General features: G+C 37.9%; 1 protein-coding gene across 1 annotated transcript; it reads left to right on the forward strand.

Moving 5' to 3' along the window:
- The first annotated feature begins 2,407 nt into the window (after positions 1 to 2,407).
- On the forward strand, positions 2,408 to 17,244 carry LOC143857169 (3-methyl-2-oxobutanoate hydroxymethyltransferase 1, mitochondrial-like). Its single transcript, XM_077367549.1, has 6 exons — positions 2,408 to 2,565; positions 3,420 to 3,979; positions 4,753 to 4,959; positions 5,076 to 5,222; positions 16,224 to 16,277; positions 16,479 to 17,244. The coding sequence occupies exons 2-6, from the start codon at positions 3,449 to 3,451 to the stop codon at positions 16,722 to 16,724; spliced, it is 1,185 nt and encodes a 394-aa protein (XP_077223664.1). The 5' UTR covers positions 2,408 to 2,565; positions 3,420 to 3,448; the 3' UTR covers positions 16,725 to 17,244.
- The last annotated feature ends 1,466 nt before the right edge of the window (positions 17,245 to 18,710 follow it).

Consider the following 18,710-nt stretch of genomic DNA (forward strand, 5'->3'; position numbering starts at 1 on the left):
GCCCTCTTTGATGCCTCTGATGGATTTAGGTGATGGGATTGGACTTCATACAATCTAAAGACTTGAATTTGACTTGATCTTCACTCGGCTCTTCTTCCTCACTCCAAGTCTTCTTCTTCTTGGATCTTCTTGACTTTTTGGCTTCCTTGACCTTCAAATTGGCTCAAGGCCTTGTTCGAAGTTTCTTGACTCTGAACCTTACATAAATCTACAACTTAAACATCAAACACACTTAGAATAACTAAATCCCTCGTGTTTGGAATCATCAAAACAAGATAGAAGATTGCCAAGTGTTGAACCATTGGGCTTACATTTACTTTTGTGGAAATACATTTACACTCGTAAAAAGTATAATGGGCATCACCTATTTTGAGTTTTTTGTACGATATTGAACTATCTAAGCCATCTATTTTGTACCAAATGTACCAGAAGGTCTGGATCATCATATGTAAAAGAATTTTTGAGGCAGGACCATTGTCAATAAAGTGTACGACCAAAAAAAAAAAAAAAGATGGGAAAATTTCAACTTTAATATGGTATCAGTTAAAAAGTAGTAAAAAGCGGTCAAATAAACGAAAATACGAAAAAACACGGTTAGTACGTTTAACATTTTGTCATTTACAAAATAAAGCAAGAGTAAAATTAGAAAGTTGGCCAAAAAAATGCATTTAATATGTTTTAAACTTGTTTCAACTGTTTACACAGGTGATTGCGTGCAACCGTAGGGATTAGTCCTGCCCTAAACGGGGGTGAGGATACCCTATGTCATAAAAAAACTTGTTTTAAATCTTTTATTTTGCTGTAAAGTTTTAAACAAGTATTAGACTGTAAACCTACAAAATGCATTTAAAAAAATGCCGTTTTAAATGAAATTTTGCTAATTATGGGTAAACCCAACTCTCGTGAGAGCAGCAAATGAACGGTTTAACTATAGCCCCACTATTTTTTTTTGGGAATAGCTAGCGTCCATCGCAAAAGGCATTTCGCGGCTGGTCTGTCACATGTTGAACCACCCACCCATTGAATGGAGACAAAAGCTGTTGTCTTCATTAATGAGGTAGCTGGTCTGACATGCGACAGACCAGCTGCGAAATGCCTTTTGCGATGGACCCTAGCAAATCCCTATTTTTTTTCTAACTATGCGTCGCGAAAAAACTTCAGTGGGCCCAGGTAGTTGGATGATCAAAACAATTCATTTGGTGGTCCTTCAGTGGGCCCACCTAATTGAACGATCTAAACCATTGATTTGGTGGCCCCTCTACAGTACTACATACCCTAAAAATCATTCTCCATAAGATACTCATTAGTAGGACTGCAACAGGGTTGGGTTTTTCAAAACCCTAGCCCAACCCTAGATCCCATTATCTCGGTCCTGACCCACCTTGACCTTGAGTCAGGGCTGAGAAACCTCAACCCATTGCCCGCCCTACAGGGCTCAGTGCTGGCCCTGGCCCGTCTTGATTGGCCCTGATTGGGCAAGGCCGGCCCGCCCCGACCCTAATTGACCCTAGTGCAAATACCTTGTTAAGAGTGCCAAAAATAAAGCAACCACTTATCATATAGAACAAAATGACCAATAAACAGAGAAAGGGAACAAAACAAGACAATATGAATTCAACAACATGACGGGCAACAGAGACAATTAATAATAATAATCTAAAGAAAAATCAATCCAAGATAATAGAAAACATTAGCAAAAGAAACATGCACATATGGTTCAATTCTATAATAGAAAACTTAGGGTCGGGCCGGATCACGGTACCTGAGGCATTAACCCAGAACCCGACCCGACTTGAGTCAGGGTCTAAAAAAATGAACCCTGACCCGCCTCCAGGGTTGGAAAATCCAGCCCTGACCCTGTTCGGGGTCAGGGCTAACAGGGCCAAACTTGCACCCATACTCATTAGAGAGAATTTATATGATGGGTGGCCGTGAAAACATGTGAAGTCTAAAAAAAGTAGGTACGACTCACTTTTTTTGATGATTCAAGCCGTTCATATGTTTGGGCACAATGTAAATAGGTTGTGCCCCAAAAATCATTTCCATAGGATGATCCTAACCCTCCGATCAGAACTGATCTGGATATGGAGATTTCCAAAAATCATTTATGGAATCTTCTATAGATCGGAGGGTTAGGATCATCCTATGGAAAATGATTTTTGGGGCAAAACCTATTTACGTTGTGCCCAAACAGATGAACGGTTTGGATCATTAAAAAAAAGAAAAAAAAGAAAAAAGAAAAAGTGGAACGTACCTACTTTTTATTTTATTTTTAGACTTCACGTGTTTTCACCGCCACCCTTCTTATAATTTCTCCATATTAGAAACTATATTCGTTTGGGATTTTGACAACTGATTTTGAGTTCAAAACTGACTCAAAATCAATTCTAAAATTCCAATTGGACAAAGGTTTCACATCTCTATAAATTACCGTACGGCCTATCTAAATAGGTCTGCTCCATTGTACTTTATACAGTCTAATCTCAAAACATATCCGTACGACCTCACATATACCGGAAGAAAAGAAGGGGAAAACGAGCCCTGATACTAATAGGACAAAAAAAGGTTTTTCTTCTTCCTCTAATTTGTTCTTCGTTTGGATTTATATTGCAAAATAAAAGAGAGTTCTAATTGATGAATGAGGACTGTATATCCATGTTTGGATTAACACCCAGATTGCAATTTGGCTTCATACCAGCCCAAAAGGTGTTAAAATCACTTCTTCATTTGCTTTCTATAAGAAAACAACTACAGAAACATCACAAAGAAGCAAACATAAAGCCAAAGAGTTTATGAAAATCTGCTGCGTTATAAGCTTTGTAGAGGTAGAGAATACCCAGATTGCAATTTGGGTTTATTTCACTCCAAAAGGTGTTAAAAGTCACTTCTGCATTTGTTTTTTGTAAGAAACTACAGTGTTTATTTCACTCCATCACAAAGAATGGTCATAAGGAAAAGGTATCTCAAAATTTATTGTGTTGTGTATTTTGAAAAGGTAGAGAATATCCTTTTTACATAAATTCCTCATATATTTTCATTCTCTACACCTTTTCCTTACCCTGTTTGGATTGCTGGAATTTTGTGGAACAGTTTGGTAAGGAAAAAAATTTGTAAAATTGCCTACTTTTTTAAATTGAACCAACCTTGTTCAATTTTTATTTAGAGGGACCTTCAATGTATGATGATATTCCTCTAAATCAACCATAATCATATTATTTCCCTCTAAATTGTGGAAAGAAAAATTTTTCCAGAGAAAAAATATTCCATCAGAAAAGTTTTTCTTGCAATCCAAACAGGGAGTTTCCTCTAAATAAAATTTAGAGGAACCCAATATCAGTGTTTCTGTTACTGTTCATATTCCTGGTTTTGTCTTTGTTTCTGTTTCCATTACATGCCTGATTTCTCTCCCTCTCTCTCAGAGATCACCTTCAAAGAAAAGAAAAAGAAAATGTCCCCTTTAGGCTTCACAACCTTAAAAAGTTGTTTTTCCTTTCAAAATACCAATGCCAATGCCAGTTCTGCCAATTCATATCTTGCCCGCATTACCCGGCTCGCATCGCTCTTGCCGAGAGTTGCCACTACTGCCACGGTGGGCTCCTCTCTCCTCTTCCATTGGTGGATGCGTGACCGGAGATGGATGAGCAATGTACCAGAAAACACGGTGTATGGTGGTCCAAAACCTCAGAATCATAATCAGAGAGTGACCCTCAATCACCTCAAGAACAAGCATCGAAAGGGCGAACCCATCACTATGGTCACCACCTATGATTATCCTTCTGCAGTCCATCTCGACGAGGCCGGGATCGACATTTGCTTAGTTGGTGATTCTGCCGCTATGGTTGTGCATGGCCATGACACTACCCTTCCCATCACCCTTGACGAGATGCTCGTCCATTGCCGTGCTGTTGCTCGTGGGGCCAAGCGCCCGCTACTTGTCGGTGATCTTCCCTTTGGCACCTACGAGTCCGGACCCGGTCAGGTAAATCAGTATCTATTCTTGAAAATTGAGTTGATAAATTTGTTCTTGAAAATTGAATTGATACGAACTTGGGTATGAGCAAGTTTCCACCAATGAGTCTTGTATCAATCAGATAAATCAGTATTTTTATTGAAAATTTAATTGATAAATTTATTCTTGAAAATTGAATTAATACGAATTCGGGTATGAACTAGTTCCCTCTTTCTCCTTTTTGAATTCGTGTATGACCAAATCTTCCCTTTGACATCTGCGAGGCCTTACCCAGTCAGGTAAATCAGCATTTATTCTTGTAAATCGATGCGATACGAATTTGGGTATGAGCAAGTTTCCACCTGCGAGTGGTTTCAATCAGATAAATCAGTGTTTTTTTTTATTGAAAATTGAATTGATAAATTTGTTCTTGAAAATTGAATTCATACGAAATCGGGTATGAGCCAGTTCTCTCGTTCTCTTTTTTTGTATACGGGTATGACCAATCTTCCCTTCGGCACCTACGAGGCCGGAGCCAGTCATCTAAGTCAGTATTTATTCTTGAAAATTGAATTGATAAATTTGTTCTCGAAAATTGAGTTGATACAAATCTGGGTATGGGCCAGTTTCCATCTGCGAGTCTCTTCTCAATCAGACAAATCAGTATTTTTTTTATTGAAAATTGAATTGATAAATTTGTTCTTGAAAATTGAATTGATATGAATTCGGGTCTGACCAAGTTCCCTCTTTCTCAATCTTATGGTTTATGTCTGTTTTTCTTCTTGTTTTCCTTCTATGAACAGGCTGTCGATACAGCCGTGAAGGTACTCAAAGAAGGGGGAATGGATGCAATTAAACTGGAAGGCGGGGCTCCTTCCAGGATAACAGCAGCCAAGGCGATTGTGGAGGCAGGGATTGCAGTCATGGGACATGTGGGTCTTACGCCTCAGGCCATTAGTGTTCTTGGGGGTTTTAGGCCTCAGGGAAGAAATGTTGCGAGTGCCGTCAAGGTCTTCTTTGACTTATTTTCTCTCTCTTTATTCCTTCTCAATGCTTGCTATTAATTTCAGAGCAACCATTTTATTCTTAATTCCTGAATTTCACGGCTTTGCTGATTGTAATGAAGGTTGTGGAAACAGCACTTGCACTGCAGGAGGCTGGATGCTTCTCTGTTGTTTTAGAATGTGTGCCTGCACCTGTAGCTGCAGCTGCAACCTCTGCCCTCCAAATCCCTACCATAGGTATCGGGGCTGGCCCTTTCTGCAGTGGCCAGGTTAGTTCATTTTCTATCCCCTCAATAGATTCTCATTTTCTGGAAATAAAAATCTTTCTAGTTTCATTTGTTATTCAGAGGAGAATGGGCCTTTGTAGCACTCAATAGTACCGTGTCTATATCATTATCAATGTAGGATATTACACTTGTTTCTTATTAACCAAAGTAAATGTTACACTTGCTCTGGGCAATAAATATTGTTGATGATAGACTCATGCATTTTCAAAATTTTCTTGCACAAGAAAGGATTTGATGAGAATGAAGAACAAACAATTAGAATGATACAGGACAGACAGCAAGGATCCAACAGAAAGCACGGCAAAAAATGCACGGAAAAGAAAGGTAAAATTAGGGGAATAAGGGAGCTAAGGGGCTTAGCCTAGGGTAAGGCTGGAAAGCTTGGGAAATCAGCAAATCTATAACAATGAAGCTAAAATTATGGAATATTAGAGGGCGGGGGACTGATGAGAAGAAGACAACAATTAATGACATAATTTATTTTTTTTGGGGGGGGGGGGGGGGGGTTAGAAAGGTGGATATGATGATCCTACCGGAGTCCAAAAAATGACGAGATAACAGAAGGACTCAAAAACTCTCTATGGGTAGAGATGGAATAGAGTTTGGACCTCTCTGAATGCCAAAGTAACAGCAGGTGGCATCATAATGATATGGAATGGCGCCCAATTCAATATCATTGAGGCGACAAGAAAGGAGTTCTCTATCCGTAACAGTCTCGATATTGAGCAATCCATTGTGGCAATTGTCAGCAGTGTATGGGGTTTCATCGTCAAGAAGAAGAAATATCCTATGGGAATTTAAAAATATATATGAGGGGTGGAGGGTACCGTGGATCATGGGAGGAGACTTCAATACAGTTGGATATCCAGAGGAAAAGAGCAGTGGGGGCAGAATTACAAGAAGTATGGTGAACTTCTCATCCTTTATACAAGAAAGCGAACTGGTAGTTCTTCCATTAGAGGGGGGCAAGATTCACCTAGACAAAAATCAATCGAACATCATCTTATGCATATAGGATAGAGTACTATCTCAAAAGACTGGGAGGAGTGGTATCCTGTTATAGTCCAGAGACCTTTGCTTAGGCCTATCTCAGATCACGGCATTGATGTTAGAAATGAGAGAAGCGAATGCCGAGCCGAGGCCTTCTAAGTTTGACCTAGCGCTATGTGAGACACCGGTTTTGAAGATAGGGTCAAAAAGTCCGTGGCAAGAGTTGAGGGTGATTGGATTAGGATTCATATTGAACCAAAAATTGAAGATGCTAAAGGCAAAAATTAAAGAGTGGCACATGACAAAGGAAGAACAAAAGCCGTTTAGAATGGGTCAAGTGTTGCAAGAAATTGACTGCTTAGACAAAGGGGAGTACCACCACCTGCAGAGGAGGATAAAATGGAGAGAAAATCTCTGAAGTTGGAGTACCAACAAATGCTAAGACTAGAAGAAATAAGCTGGAGAAATAAATCTTTGGCCATTTGGATTAAGGAATGCGATAAAAATACCAAATACTTCCACAAGTTAGCAATCGCACCGAGGCAAATTAACTCCATTAACTCTTTCAGTGTAGGAGATGACTTGATATAGGACTAGGTATAAAAAAATTAATCATCCATCATTTCTCCAAGCTTTACTTGACAGAAGAAGAGTGGAGGCCGAAGATGGAAGAACTTTCATTCAAAAGAAGTAGCTATGGGTAGCGAGCGTGGCTAGAGAAGGAATTTTCAGAGGAATAACTGAATAAGTGTGGCTAGAAATCCATAGCATGAAAAAGGACAAGGTACCTGGGCTTGATAGTTACCGTATGGCTTTCTATCAAAGGTATTTGGACTTAATTAAGGAGGTATTGGATTTCATAAAAGAGTTCCATCAAAGAGGAAGATTGGGGAAGGAGATTATTACCATTCTTGTTACACTCATTCCAAAAAAATAGTAGCATCAGAGTTGAAGGATTTGTTCCCAATCAGCTTGGTGCATAGCATGTACAAAATACTGGCCAAGTTACCAGCGAGGAGAGTTATGGAAATGATGGGGAATATGATCTCAAAATTTCAAGCCGCTTTTGTCCCAGAAAGACAGATACTGGATGGAATTCTTATTATTATTATTTTGGTTGGTAAGCCGCATTGAACCTCTGACCTCAGGGTTGGAGAACAAAGCCTTAACTAGCTGATCTAAAGGCAAGATTGACTTAGAAAAGGCGTATGATCACGTGTACTGGAACTTTCTAGAGTTTGTGTAAGAAAAAAAAATGGCATTTGGACCACGAAGGAGTAGCTGGATTAGAGAATGTATAGCCACACCTTCATTCTCAATTCTTGTGAATGGAACGCCGATGAGTTTGTTCAAGGATTCATGAGAGAGAGAGAGAGAGAGAGAGAGAGAGAGAGAGAGAGAGAGAGAGAGAGAAGTAACGTCTCCCCCTCATAGAATATATTATATATAATGTGTGTGTCACTAGGGTTATACATGAATGTACCAGAATAGAGTCTCGTATATAAATTACACCACTCCTCTAACACCCCCCCTCAAGCTGGAGTGTATATGTCATACAACCCCATCTTGTTACACACCATTCAACTTTGCTCTTCCTAGTGGTTTGGTAAATATATCAGCTACCTAGTCTCCTGATATAGTAAAAAATAGTACATATTTCCCCTTTCTGAATCTTCTCATGAATGTAATGGCAATCCACCTATACGTGCTTTGTTCACTCATGGAAGAATAGGTTTGAAGTGATATGAACAACATCTTTATTATTGCAATACAATGATGTTGGAGACGAGGAAGGACAGCCAATCTCAGATAGAAAAGACGTCAACCAGGTCAACTCTCCACACGTATGAGCCATGGTTCGATACTCTGCTTCTACACTAGATTTAGCCACCACATCCTGTTTCTTACTTTTCCATGACACTAAATTTCCTCCAACAAAGTTGCAATACCCTGTAGTTGATCTTTTATCTGCAGGTGATCCAGCCCAGTCTGCATCAGTGAACCCTTCCAAGTTCATGTGATTATGCGTTTTGAAGAATAAGCCTTTATCAGGAGCCCTCTTCAAGTACTTATTTGGGTAATTGTTGCCCAACGAGAGGCACATGGGGAGCTCATGAACTGACTCACCACACCCACTGTAAAGGAAATATCCGGACGAGTTCACTGTAAAGTAAATCAAGTTGCTAACCAATCTCCTGTACCTGCACCTGCCCGGGTCCTCTAACAAATCTACTTGATCAGGATAAAGCTTGATAGTAGGGTCCATGGGAACCTCAGCTGATTTCACCCCCAAGGATCCGTCTCTTCTAATATGTCCAACACATATTTCCTCTAGGATAAGGACAAACCACCATGTGAATAGGCTACCTCAACTCCAAGGAAGTATCCGAGGCGAACAAGGTGTTTAGTGCGGAATTCTTTCTGAAGGATCTGAAGGAAGACCTTTAGTTTTTATATACCTTCCAGTGATAACTATGTCGTCCACATAGACTATCAAGAAAATGTACTCACTATCAGACTGCAACCTAAAAACTGAGTTGTCAACTGCGCATTGCTTCATGCCGAAGCGCATAACTGCCTCACTAAATCTTCCAAACCAAGCTCTAGGAGACTGTTTAAGTCCATAGAGCACTTTACGTAGATGACATACCGATAGATTCATCTCCGCCTGAGCATCATATCCTGGAGGTTGCCCCATGTAAAATTGTAGACTTCCTCGTTGAGGTCAAGGTTTAAAATTTCAGTTTCAGTATCGGTTTCAGACAAACCAAAATTTTGGCTGAATTTCGGTAAAAAAAATCGTTGAAATCCCCAAATTTCTGTAAAAATTTCAATTTCGAAAAAAATTAAAATATACAAAATGCTGAAATTTCTGAAATTCTGAAATTTCCGCCAAAATTTGGGCCTACACCGAAATCTGTACTTTTGGTGTCGGCCCTGGCCGAAATCCAAAATTTCAGCATTTCAGCCAAAATTTAAAACCATGATTGAGGTCACCATGCAGAAACACAATTTTCACATCTAACTGGTATAGTGGCTAGACCATGTTCACAACTAACGATATCAACTCGCGAACGATGGGATTTCCCAATCTGAGAAAATGTTCCTGTGTTATTCACACCAAAAGTCCGAGTATACCCCTTGCCAGCTAACCGTGCTTTCAAACACATGCTACTAAGCTGACTTCCACCACGAGTCTTCAAAAACACGTCCACTCTCACATATGTATGAGTCATCACAAGAAATCCTTATAGCGTCTATCAATGATCTTTATCAGTGATCTCCCCTTGACTCATGGTGATGTCCTTTGAGTAGATAGCAACTGTCAGTGTATTCCAGTGACACGCAACCACTTCCTCAGTCAAAACTTCACTAGCCATGAAAAGGAATCCACACAGTAGTATTTCCGTGTACCAAATTTTTATGTGTATTTTAGGAGTTTTGGGTAAGAGATAGGTGAAAAAGTAATGCGAGAGAGGTTTTGGGTGAGATTAATGGGGTTTAGGGTTCCCGGGAAGGGGCTTTTCGAGAGAAAACTCAAAAAAGAAGAAGAGAGAAGAAGTAAAACAATAAATGACAAATAATAAGAAGTATGCTACTTATCTCAAGGTTTCATAACATGAGTTTCTTTGGCATTTCACCAAAGAATCCTTGGTATCTTACCAAAGAAGAAGAATATGATGAAGAAGTCTATTCTTCAAGAAATTCCAAATATCAAATAGCAAATGAACGTAGTGTTTTCTTTTCATAAACCCAACATAAACTATTTATATCAAACAAATACAAAACCCTAAGGACTAAACTACGCCTTTTTATGGACTTAAAGACTTGCCCCCACTTAAATTCCCGTAATACATGTGTGGGGCCTATTTGAAATAGCCATTACTCAAAGAACATAAGCTATTTTGATGTAAAAAGACTCTAATCCCCCTATGACGTAAAAAAACTCAAATAACGCTCTAAAAACTAAATAAAACTCTTTTAACACTAATGATGGGACCCAGCTTAACTCCTTGATTATTCACATCATTTTGGATGGTCCCCCATCACCTAGGTTAAGAATTTCCCGACGAATAGGATAGGATTTGGGTTATGAATACTAGAGCTAGGGTTTTGAAAGATAATAATGGATGAGATTAGGGTTTGCAAAGTGGAGATATGTTAGGGTTTCAAATTTAGAATATGCCTCTCATCTAAATCTTATGCCTCTTCTAGATCTAGGTAGATCTATTTGCCTGCTCTGATACCATGCAATTTCTATTGGAATAAAGAAAAGGAAAATAAAGAAGTGAAGAAGAAGAGGAAGAAAGAGATTTTTAGGCTCAATATGAGATGTGCCTGTTTCTCAAAGTGACTTGAAGAAGAGGAAGATAAAGATGTTTAGGCACAATATGAGATGACTTTCTCTTTCTCAAGGTGAGAATAGAGAACATGAGCTCTTCATTATATAGTGTACACAGTATATGTGTTTCATGTCAGTAGGAGAACTTTCCAAAAATGACTTAAGGATGATTGCAATCAATTGTACCATAGATACAATATATATATATATATATATATATATATATATATATATATATATTGTATCTATGGTACAATATATTGTATCTATGGTACAAATGAATGCAATATATATATATCCATGGTACAAATGAACTTTCTAAAAATGAATGCAATATATCTATGGTACAAAATGAACTTTCCAAAAATGACTCAAGGATGATTCCAAATGAATGCAATCAATTTACCATATATTGTACCTATGGTACAATATATATATATATATAAATATATATCAGAAAGTGTTCTTGCGCTTGAGCGCAGAGCTGCAGATAGCTTATCTGTGCTTGAGTGCAAAAAAATCATGTGGGCTCACATTTTTGGGGTGATCCAAAGCATTCATTTGGAAGGCCTTTCCATAGATATGGTGTGTACCAAAAATCAGATCCATAGGATCATCCTAACCTATCCAAAAATGGAGGGAAAAAATGAGCCGATTGTCTGTCCATTATTTCCCTCCACTTTTGGATGGGTTAGGATGATCATATGGATCTGATTTTATTTGGACATCCTATCTAGGTAAGGGCCTTCCAAATGAATGCTTTGGATCACGCCAAAAATGTGGGCTGACCCTGTTTTTTCCATTTGAGCGCAGGTGGGGACCGAAACCGAAATTTCATTTTTCGGTCAGAAATTTCGATTAAATGCCATTATTTATTAGAAAAAAAGTGTTACAAAATTTCGGTCCGAAATTTCGAACCAGATTACCAAATTTTAGAGCGAAATTTCGGATTTCGCCGAAATTTTGGTTTTCGGTGGGCTCCAAAACAGTTACTGAAACCGAAATTTTAAACCATGATTGTATATAAGAGGACCAACTATGTTGCTATCTTTAGAGAGTTATGATAATTGATTGATAAATCTTTAGAGGTTGCCATCTTTAGAGAGATATGATGAGAATCAACCGCCATCTTTTGAGGTTGCCATCTTTAGAGAGATATGATGATGATTGATCAAATCTTTATACGTTGCCATCTTTAGAGGGATAATGGGATAATTGATCAAATCTTCATCAACTCTGTTAGCTACTTCATTTTTTGGTGCTCTATCAAGTACATAGTGAGCAGGACAAACCCAACCCACGAAAATGGGTCGCACTCAAATAAGTCAGGTCTTCAACAATTGGTAACAAAGAATTTATTAAAAAGGAGAGATATACAAGGCAAAGAAATGGTGGGGCTTCATTACACTAGTAGTTAACTAGGACCGCTTTAAAGTCTGGCCTCGTCAACACCTTTCTTGTCTATAGCCTCTGCTACATCATTTTCACTCTTAGGGATGATGCCCAAAATGGGGAGATATCTTTCTAATCAAATCAAGGACCTTCAAGAAAATATTGGATAATCTTCAAGGGCTGGATTCGATCTCGATGCTCAAGCAATCACAGTCGGTCATTCATCCTCAAGGGATTCAACCCTAAGGATTCCTTCCAAATCCAATTTTCAAATGTGGACAATGAGAAGTGCGAGAACTTCCATTTGGTCAGAATTTTTTACTCCAATGGGTTTGGAAAAAAAAATTGCAATCTCCACTAAGACAGTCCTAAGAACACTGCCAATTTTGAAAGGATCTGGATTATCAAAGGGCTCCCTCAAATTCATTTTTTGAGTGGTTAAGGGAACTGGATCTATCTACAAAAAATCTTGTCCTTGGTAGGATAGCTCAATTTAATGCCCTTCCACTTTATAATCAAGCCCCCAAAATTCCTTTCTACATAAAGTTTAACTGACTAGATTTTGGTATCCCATTCCCTTCCCAAGAAGTGACACTATGTTGAAGATCTTCTTGTGACTTTTGTTCCAGACTCCCAATAAATTGCAAATAGTGTAGTTTTCAATCAACTTTCCCTCATTGCTGAACAGACCTTAAGCCCAATTAATGAAGAGATCTTAAATTGATGATGGAAACACACTTTGTGTCCTCTTTCTATGTAGAGGACATTTCATCTTTAAACCCATCAACTTTCAACAACATTCATGCTAGAAAGAGTGTGGAACCAACATCCATGTGGGGATCTTCAGCAACAACATCATTGGTCGTAGGTCCAACGGAAGAATGTAGCACAAGCAGAAGAGTCCGGTAATGACCAGCAGTGGTGAATGTGTAAGTGTCTCTATTTAGGCATTCATTGCTGAGACTTTTAGAAAATTTCAAATTCCTTGTGATTGGGCAGATATTACCTCAATTTGGTCACAAAGTGGAGTTAAACAACGACATTGATTTGGAAAATTACTATAATACTCTTTAATTAGTAAAATATGGGAGATCAATTGAAAGTGAAGGAATCAAAGCAACTCGTGCAAAATATTTTTCCATCAAGAAATGCTCAAGCTTGTTTCGCATAGGAGATAGAAGGCCTCTTAAGAACTCGTATGGGGCGTCTGCCAATTGACTCCGTGGTCAGCCTCATGCTTTCTTCATTTTTTCGTTTGCGTAAGTTGGGATGGAGCCTTTGATCTCAGTGTTTGCATCCGGTATATCCTAAATGCTTGGGATGGAGACTCACTCTCTGTGTGTTTGTTGATAAGGTGAGTTTGTAGTTTGAACCGCCTAAATTTTCATGGTATGAATTTCTCTTTTTTTTTTGACGAAGAAACAAATTCTATTCATAAACCATTGAAAGACTGAAAACTCAGTGCTAATCAGTTTGGTAACCCTAAACATTTTGCTCATTGTCATTGAATCATTTGAGTGCTTATACGTTTAAATTTTGCCTTACACAAACTCTCCAACTTGTTGAGTTTGGTTGTCTGTTTCTCAAATAGCCCCTATCTACAAGAAGGCGATCTCTGTAGCTTATACTATTTTAAGCTTTTTAGAAAATTTGAAACTTTCAATGAAAGGAAAAGCAGTGCATTCCAACAACCCCTTTATGGTGTACAAGTTGGCGACTTTTCATTGTCTTAGTAAGGAATATAATCCATATTTATCCTAATTAGTATCTACATCGAGCATCTCAAATTGAATTTCTGCATGGTTCTGACCTGTATTTAGTGAGAGAATAGAACATTCTTTTTCTCTGATATGTGGGCTACAGTTTCTAATGGGAGAATTTATATGATGGGTGGCCGTGAAAACATGTGAAGTCTAAAAAAGTAGGTACGGCCCACTTTTTTTGATGATCCAAACCGTTCATCTGTTTGGGCACAACGTAAATAGGTTGTGCCCCAAAAATCATTTCCATAGGATGATCCTAACCCTCCGATCTGAACTGATCTGAATATGGAGATTTCAAAAAATCATTTATGGAATCTTCTACAGTTCGGAGGGTTAGGATCATCCTATGGAAATGATTTTTTGGGCACAACCTATTTACGTTGTGTCCAAATAGATGAATGGTTTGGATCATCAAAAAAAGTGGGCCGTACCTAGTTTTTTTAGACTTCATGTGTTTTCACGGCCGCCCATCATATAAATTCTCTTCTAATGGAATCTGCACGGCATTTGACTTGTACAAGTAGTTGGGATTAGCTAATTACTAAATGGACTTCATTTTTATCATAATTTAGTTTATCCACGAATGGCAAAATGGAACATGTGCATGCTATTGATGACCATTATCCTTTTGATGATTCGCCTTGAATCAAGCATCTTTATCATTCAAAAAAAGTAAAAAAAAAAAGGAATGTCTGCATGTTACTTGGCAAATTCCATTAGTAGGACAACAACACGATTTTTCTGTTGACACACAATCTCCTATTATGGGAATTAAAACTCCTCTTCCCATTTGATCAATAAATGTGCCGCTTGAATGCATTATTCTATACTGGTGAGTGGACCAATTACGAGTTTGTTGGCACCTGAACCCTTTCCAAGTAAGGTTTTAAATTTCGGTTTCAGTTGGCATGAAACAGAAACATTTTGGTTTTGGTTGAAAATCTCGGTAGAAATCGTGTAAAATTATGAAAATGTATATTCAAATGATGGACATTTAAGATGAAACTTCAAGAAGTACTAGAATAAGCACAAATACATACTAAAAAATCATTAAATAAGTAAAAAACTGCCCATAATGGTTTAACAACAGAAAAACCTAGCGATATATGTTGTACCGCATGTCTAATAATTAGGTACATTACCACACTTCACATGTAACTCATTTAATATTTATACATAATAAATTCATAGACCACATTTTACATGCAATTTATAGAAATATAATTATGTAATACATATTGGTATAGTATATCACCCACGTACTTTTTCTATGCGCTTCAGTTTTGATAAGTGTTTCGGTGGGGATGTAAACAGAAACATTTTGGTCATTATATGCCGGTTTCGGTGGAAATTTAAAACTATGTTTCTAAGTAGTCCTCCAAAGGGACAAGGCAGCCAGAAAATACAAGTAAGATGCTTTCGGCATGTTAATTGCAACTGTATTGAAGGTTATGTAAACCAGTGAAGAACATTTTCAAAAGGTTGTGATCCATTTCGAAAGATCAATGGGTGCATGAAATGCATGAATCTTTGTTTAATGTAACCTAAATTTTGTGCATGTGAATTTATGGTCAACTTTTAAATTTTTATTAGATTCTGTCAATTGCCAAATTTCTGTTCTTTATCCCGGTTGCCTTTTTTTATTTGCTTATGTTCAAATCTTTTATGATATATAGAAGGGATTTGCTAAGCTCCATCGCAAAAGGCTTTTTGCGACTGGTTTGTTGCACGTCAGACCAGCCACCTCGTGAATGGAGACAGAAATTGTTGTCTTCATTAACGAGGTGGCTGATCTGATGTGCGACAGACCATCCACGAAAAGCCTTTTGCGATGGACGCTAGCAATTCCCTATATAGAAACTAGATCAAAGATGGTCCTTTTCATTTTTAAAATTACTCAAAGAAAAGACGGTCTAGATGGGTACATTTTATACTAAAGGTGACAAACTGTGATTCGTGGGGTTGGCTCGTAATTTTATATTGATGATAAGATGGGAATATGTATGATTATCTAAGATGGCTACATTGGGGGAGAATGTGTATGATTATCTAAGATTACAAACTCTGATTCTTTGGGTTGACTCTCGAGGGTTTTCCTTCTTTTCATTAATAAAATTTCACCCTTCATACAAAAAAAAATGATTGGCTAAGATGGCTACCTTTCTTATCTCTCAAAATAACAAGAGTTCCTTGCCACAGGTGGTTTTAAACATTTCTTTCATATGATCTCATCTCACCACAAGATATCTTATTTCATTCATGATAAATCTAAACCCTGGTGCTTTTTTCTATCGCGCAAGGAAAATCTGAAAACAGTCACACACCCTCTCTATCTTGAGGTGCCTTCTAAAACACTGCAAAAGTATTATCCATCTATTCCTCGCTTATTTGTGCCTTTATTTACAACTATTGCATAAAAAACTGTAGATCTAGGATGTGAACTAATTTTCAGATTAGTGATGGTTATTGAAAGAGTTGGAATGCTTGATGATGCAGGTGCTAGTTTACCATGATCTGTTGGGCATGCTGCAACACCCTCATCATGCCAAGGTTAGTACAGGAACAACTCTGTTTTATCTTGCCCACTTGATTTCTCTTGTTTGTTGCTTTTCTTTTTATTTTTGTCGCTTTTCTTCGTATCTCCAACCATCTATGTCGCTGGGCTCTCTTCCTCTCCTTTTAATAAAATTTGTTCCATTTCAAAAAAATAAAAAAGAAAAAAATCCTCTGAAGTGTATGCCTCTTTTGCAGGTCACCCCCAAATTCTGTAAGCAGTATGGACACGTGGGTGATGCCATTAACAAGGCTCTTTTGGAGTACAAAAAAGAAGTGGAGGACAAGTCATTTCCTGGTGCTGCTCATACGCCATATAAAATTGGTGCAACTGACATTAATGACTTCTTGACTGAGTTACAAAAGATGGGTTTAAGTGAAGCGGCTTCAGCTGCAGCTGCAGTAGCCGAGAAGGCCGAGACAGCTGAGAAATCAGAGGTGTAATAAATTCCGGTAATTAAAAACAGACATGCCAACAGTTGTTTGTTTTACTAGTTTTCTTATTACGATGAATAAGGTCATATACCGAGTCTCAGCTGTTGATCCTTTCCCAATATATCATGCTATTGATCTTCGATGGTTCGCTCATATCCCCACTTGAAATTTGCTGCTCCTCTAAGTTATAAATGACTAGCGTTTTAGCTTGGACTCGCTCCCATCAAGGCAATCAGGCGAAGGATTTAACATCTGTGAGCTTCTAGCAGACAAAGACTTGAAATTCCGTTGCGCTCTTTCTTCTAACACTAATAATAGTTAGGTTGTTGTGAGAACTACCGCTCTGAGCGGGTTATACCCTGCAGGTTTTGTCAGAATAAATTTAAATTTTAGGACTTGGGAGGTTGATTTACATGTGAAGGAGAGAATATTATGTACTGGAAATTTTTTTCCATGGAATAATAGCAGTGTTATTTGTAGGAAGATAGTGGGATGCAAGTCTGAGCCAGTTACAGTTTTTTTTTTGATAGATTGAGTTTCAGAGTGATTGTTTGTCTCATCGCCTAGTACAATCTGTTGTCTTAAGGACTTTCTACCATTCTTCTCTCAAATCTATCAGGACATTTCACTTTGATTGGCATATTTAACCTCAGAATGTTCAGGAACTTTACATTCTGGATGCAGGTTTTGGATCACATGCATATTTGTTTGTGATAGCCCTTTGAAAATTCTGTAAGCAATCTAAGAACATGTATCAGAACTGGAAGAGTTGGTGCTATAGAGCTAGTTACAACTATAGTTTTTAATTCTACTGAAACCGACATGAACGATCGAAATGTTTTTGTTTCGATCTCCGCCAAACAGATACCGAAACTGAAATGCATAACGAAACCAAAACCGCAAGTGTATCATTTGTATACTATATCTTATATGTTACATAATTATAATTATATTTATATGAATTGCATATGAAATAGGGAAATGTTATCAGCACTATCATATTTTGATGAATGCGCTCCTCACTTTATTAAAAAGTAAGGTATGGCCCGCACCATATGATGATCGAAACCATCCATTAGATGGGCGACAGCCTAAATAGATTGTGCCGCAAAATCATTTACATAGGTTGATCCTAACCCTTCGATCTATAGAGGGACTGAATCTTAGAGGGTTGATTCTCTACAGATCGGAGGGTTAGGATCAACCTATGGAAATGATTTTTGGGGCACCACCTAATTTAGGCTGTGGCCCATCTAATGGATGGTTTGGATCATCCTATGGTGCGGGCCATACCTTACTTGTTAATAAAGTGAGGAGTGCGATCATCAAAATATGGTAGTGCTGATAACATTTCCCATGAAATATGGTGTATATATTATTATATATAAATATTCGTTTAATTTGGGATTGAGCCTCTAGCTCAATGGTCAAGGTGTTGTTCATCAACCTAAAGGTCATAGGTTCAGCCCCAGCTTACCTACCAAAAAATGAATTATATAATTATCAGGCAGGCATGATATCACATGCAAGTAAGTTTTTTTATTTTTTATTTTTAAAAAAACCATCTTTAATGTCTATCATCTTCATATGTTATTTCTGTGTTTCCATAATTTTACAAGATTTTTACCAAAATTTCCAACTGAAATTGAAACTTTTTGTTTCCATGCCAAAAGAAATCGGAACCAAAACTAAAATTTAAAGGTTAAAACTCATGATGTTTGAGTCTATATTGCAGACAGTTTTGTTGTATGCTTAGGATGGTCATTAGCCAGGTTTCCATTTTTAGCAAAGAGAGGTTGCTGATATGACTGCTTTGCACCACTGGGACACCATTTTTAAGCCCATTGCTAGGGTGTATACACTATTTATGTTGGAAGGAGGATCTTGAACGATTGCAACAAAAGAATATATGATGGAAAGCTCCATCATGAATCTTAACAGTTATTTATGCAGATCATACAACCAGTTGCTGTCATTTTGACATACCTCTTGTTT

The sequence above is a fragment of the Tasmannia lanceolata genome, unplaced genomic scaffold, assembly GCF_043159265.1.
Source record: "Tasmannia lanceolata isolate RefF3 unplaced genomic scaffold, GAP_Taslan_0.1 ptg000024l, whole genome shotgun sequence".
Lineage (NCBI taxonomy): Eukaryota > Viridiplantae > Streptophyta > Magnoliopsida > Canellales > Winteraceae > Tasmannia > Tasmannia lanceolata.

What these genes read in the sequence shown, in the direction of transcription:
- LOC143857169 (XM_077367549.1), top strand. Translation starts at nt 3,449, where the DNA reads ATGTCCCCTTTAGGCTTCACAACCTTAAAAAGTTGTTTTTCCTTTCAA. An exon ending in ACGAGTCCGGACCCGGTCAG is followed by an intron (nt 3,980 to 4,752) that starts GTAAATCAGTAT and finishes TTCTATGAACAG; the next exon opens with GCTGTCGATACAGCCGTGAA. An exon ending in AACACCCTCATCATGCCAAG is followed by an intron (nt 16,278 to 16,478) that starts GTTAGTACAGGA and finishes CCTCTTTTGCAG; the next exon opens with GTCACCCCCAAATTCTGTAA.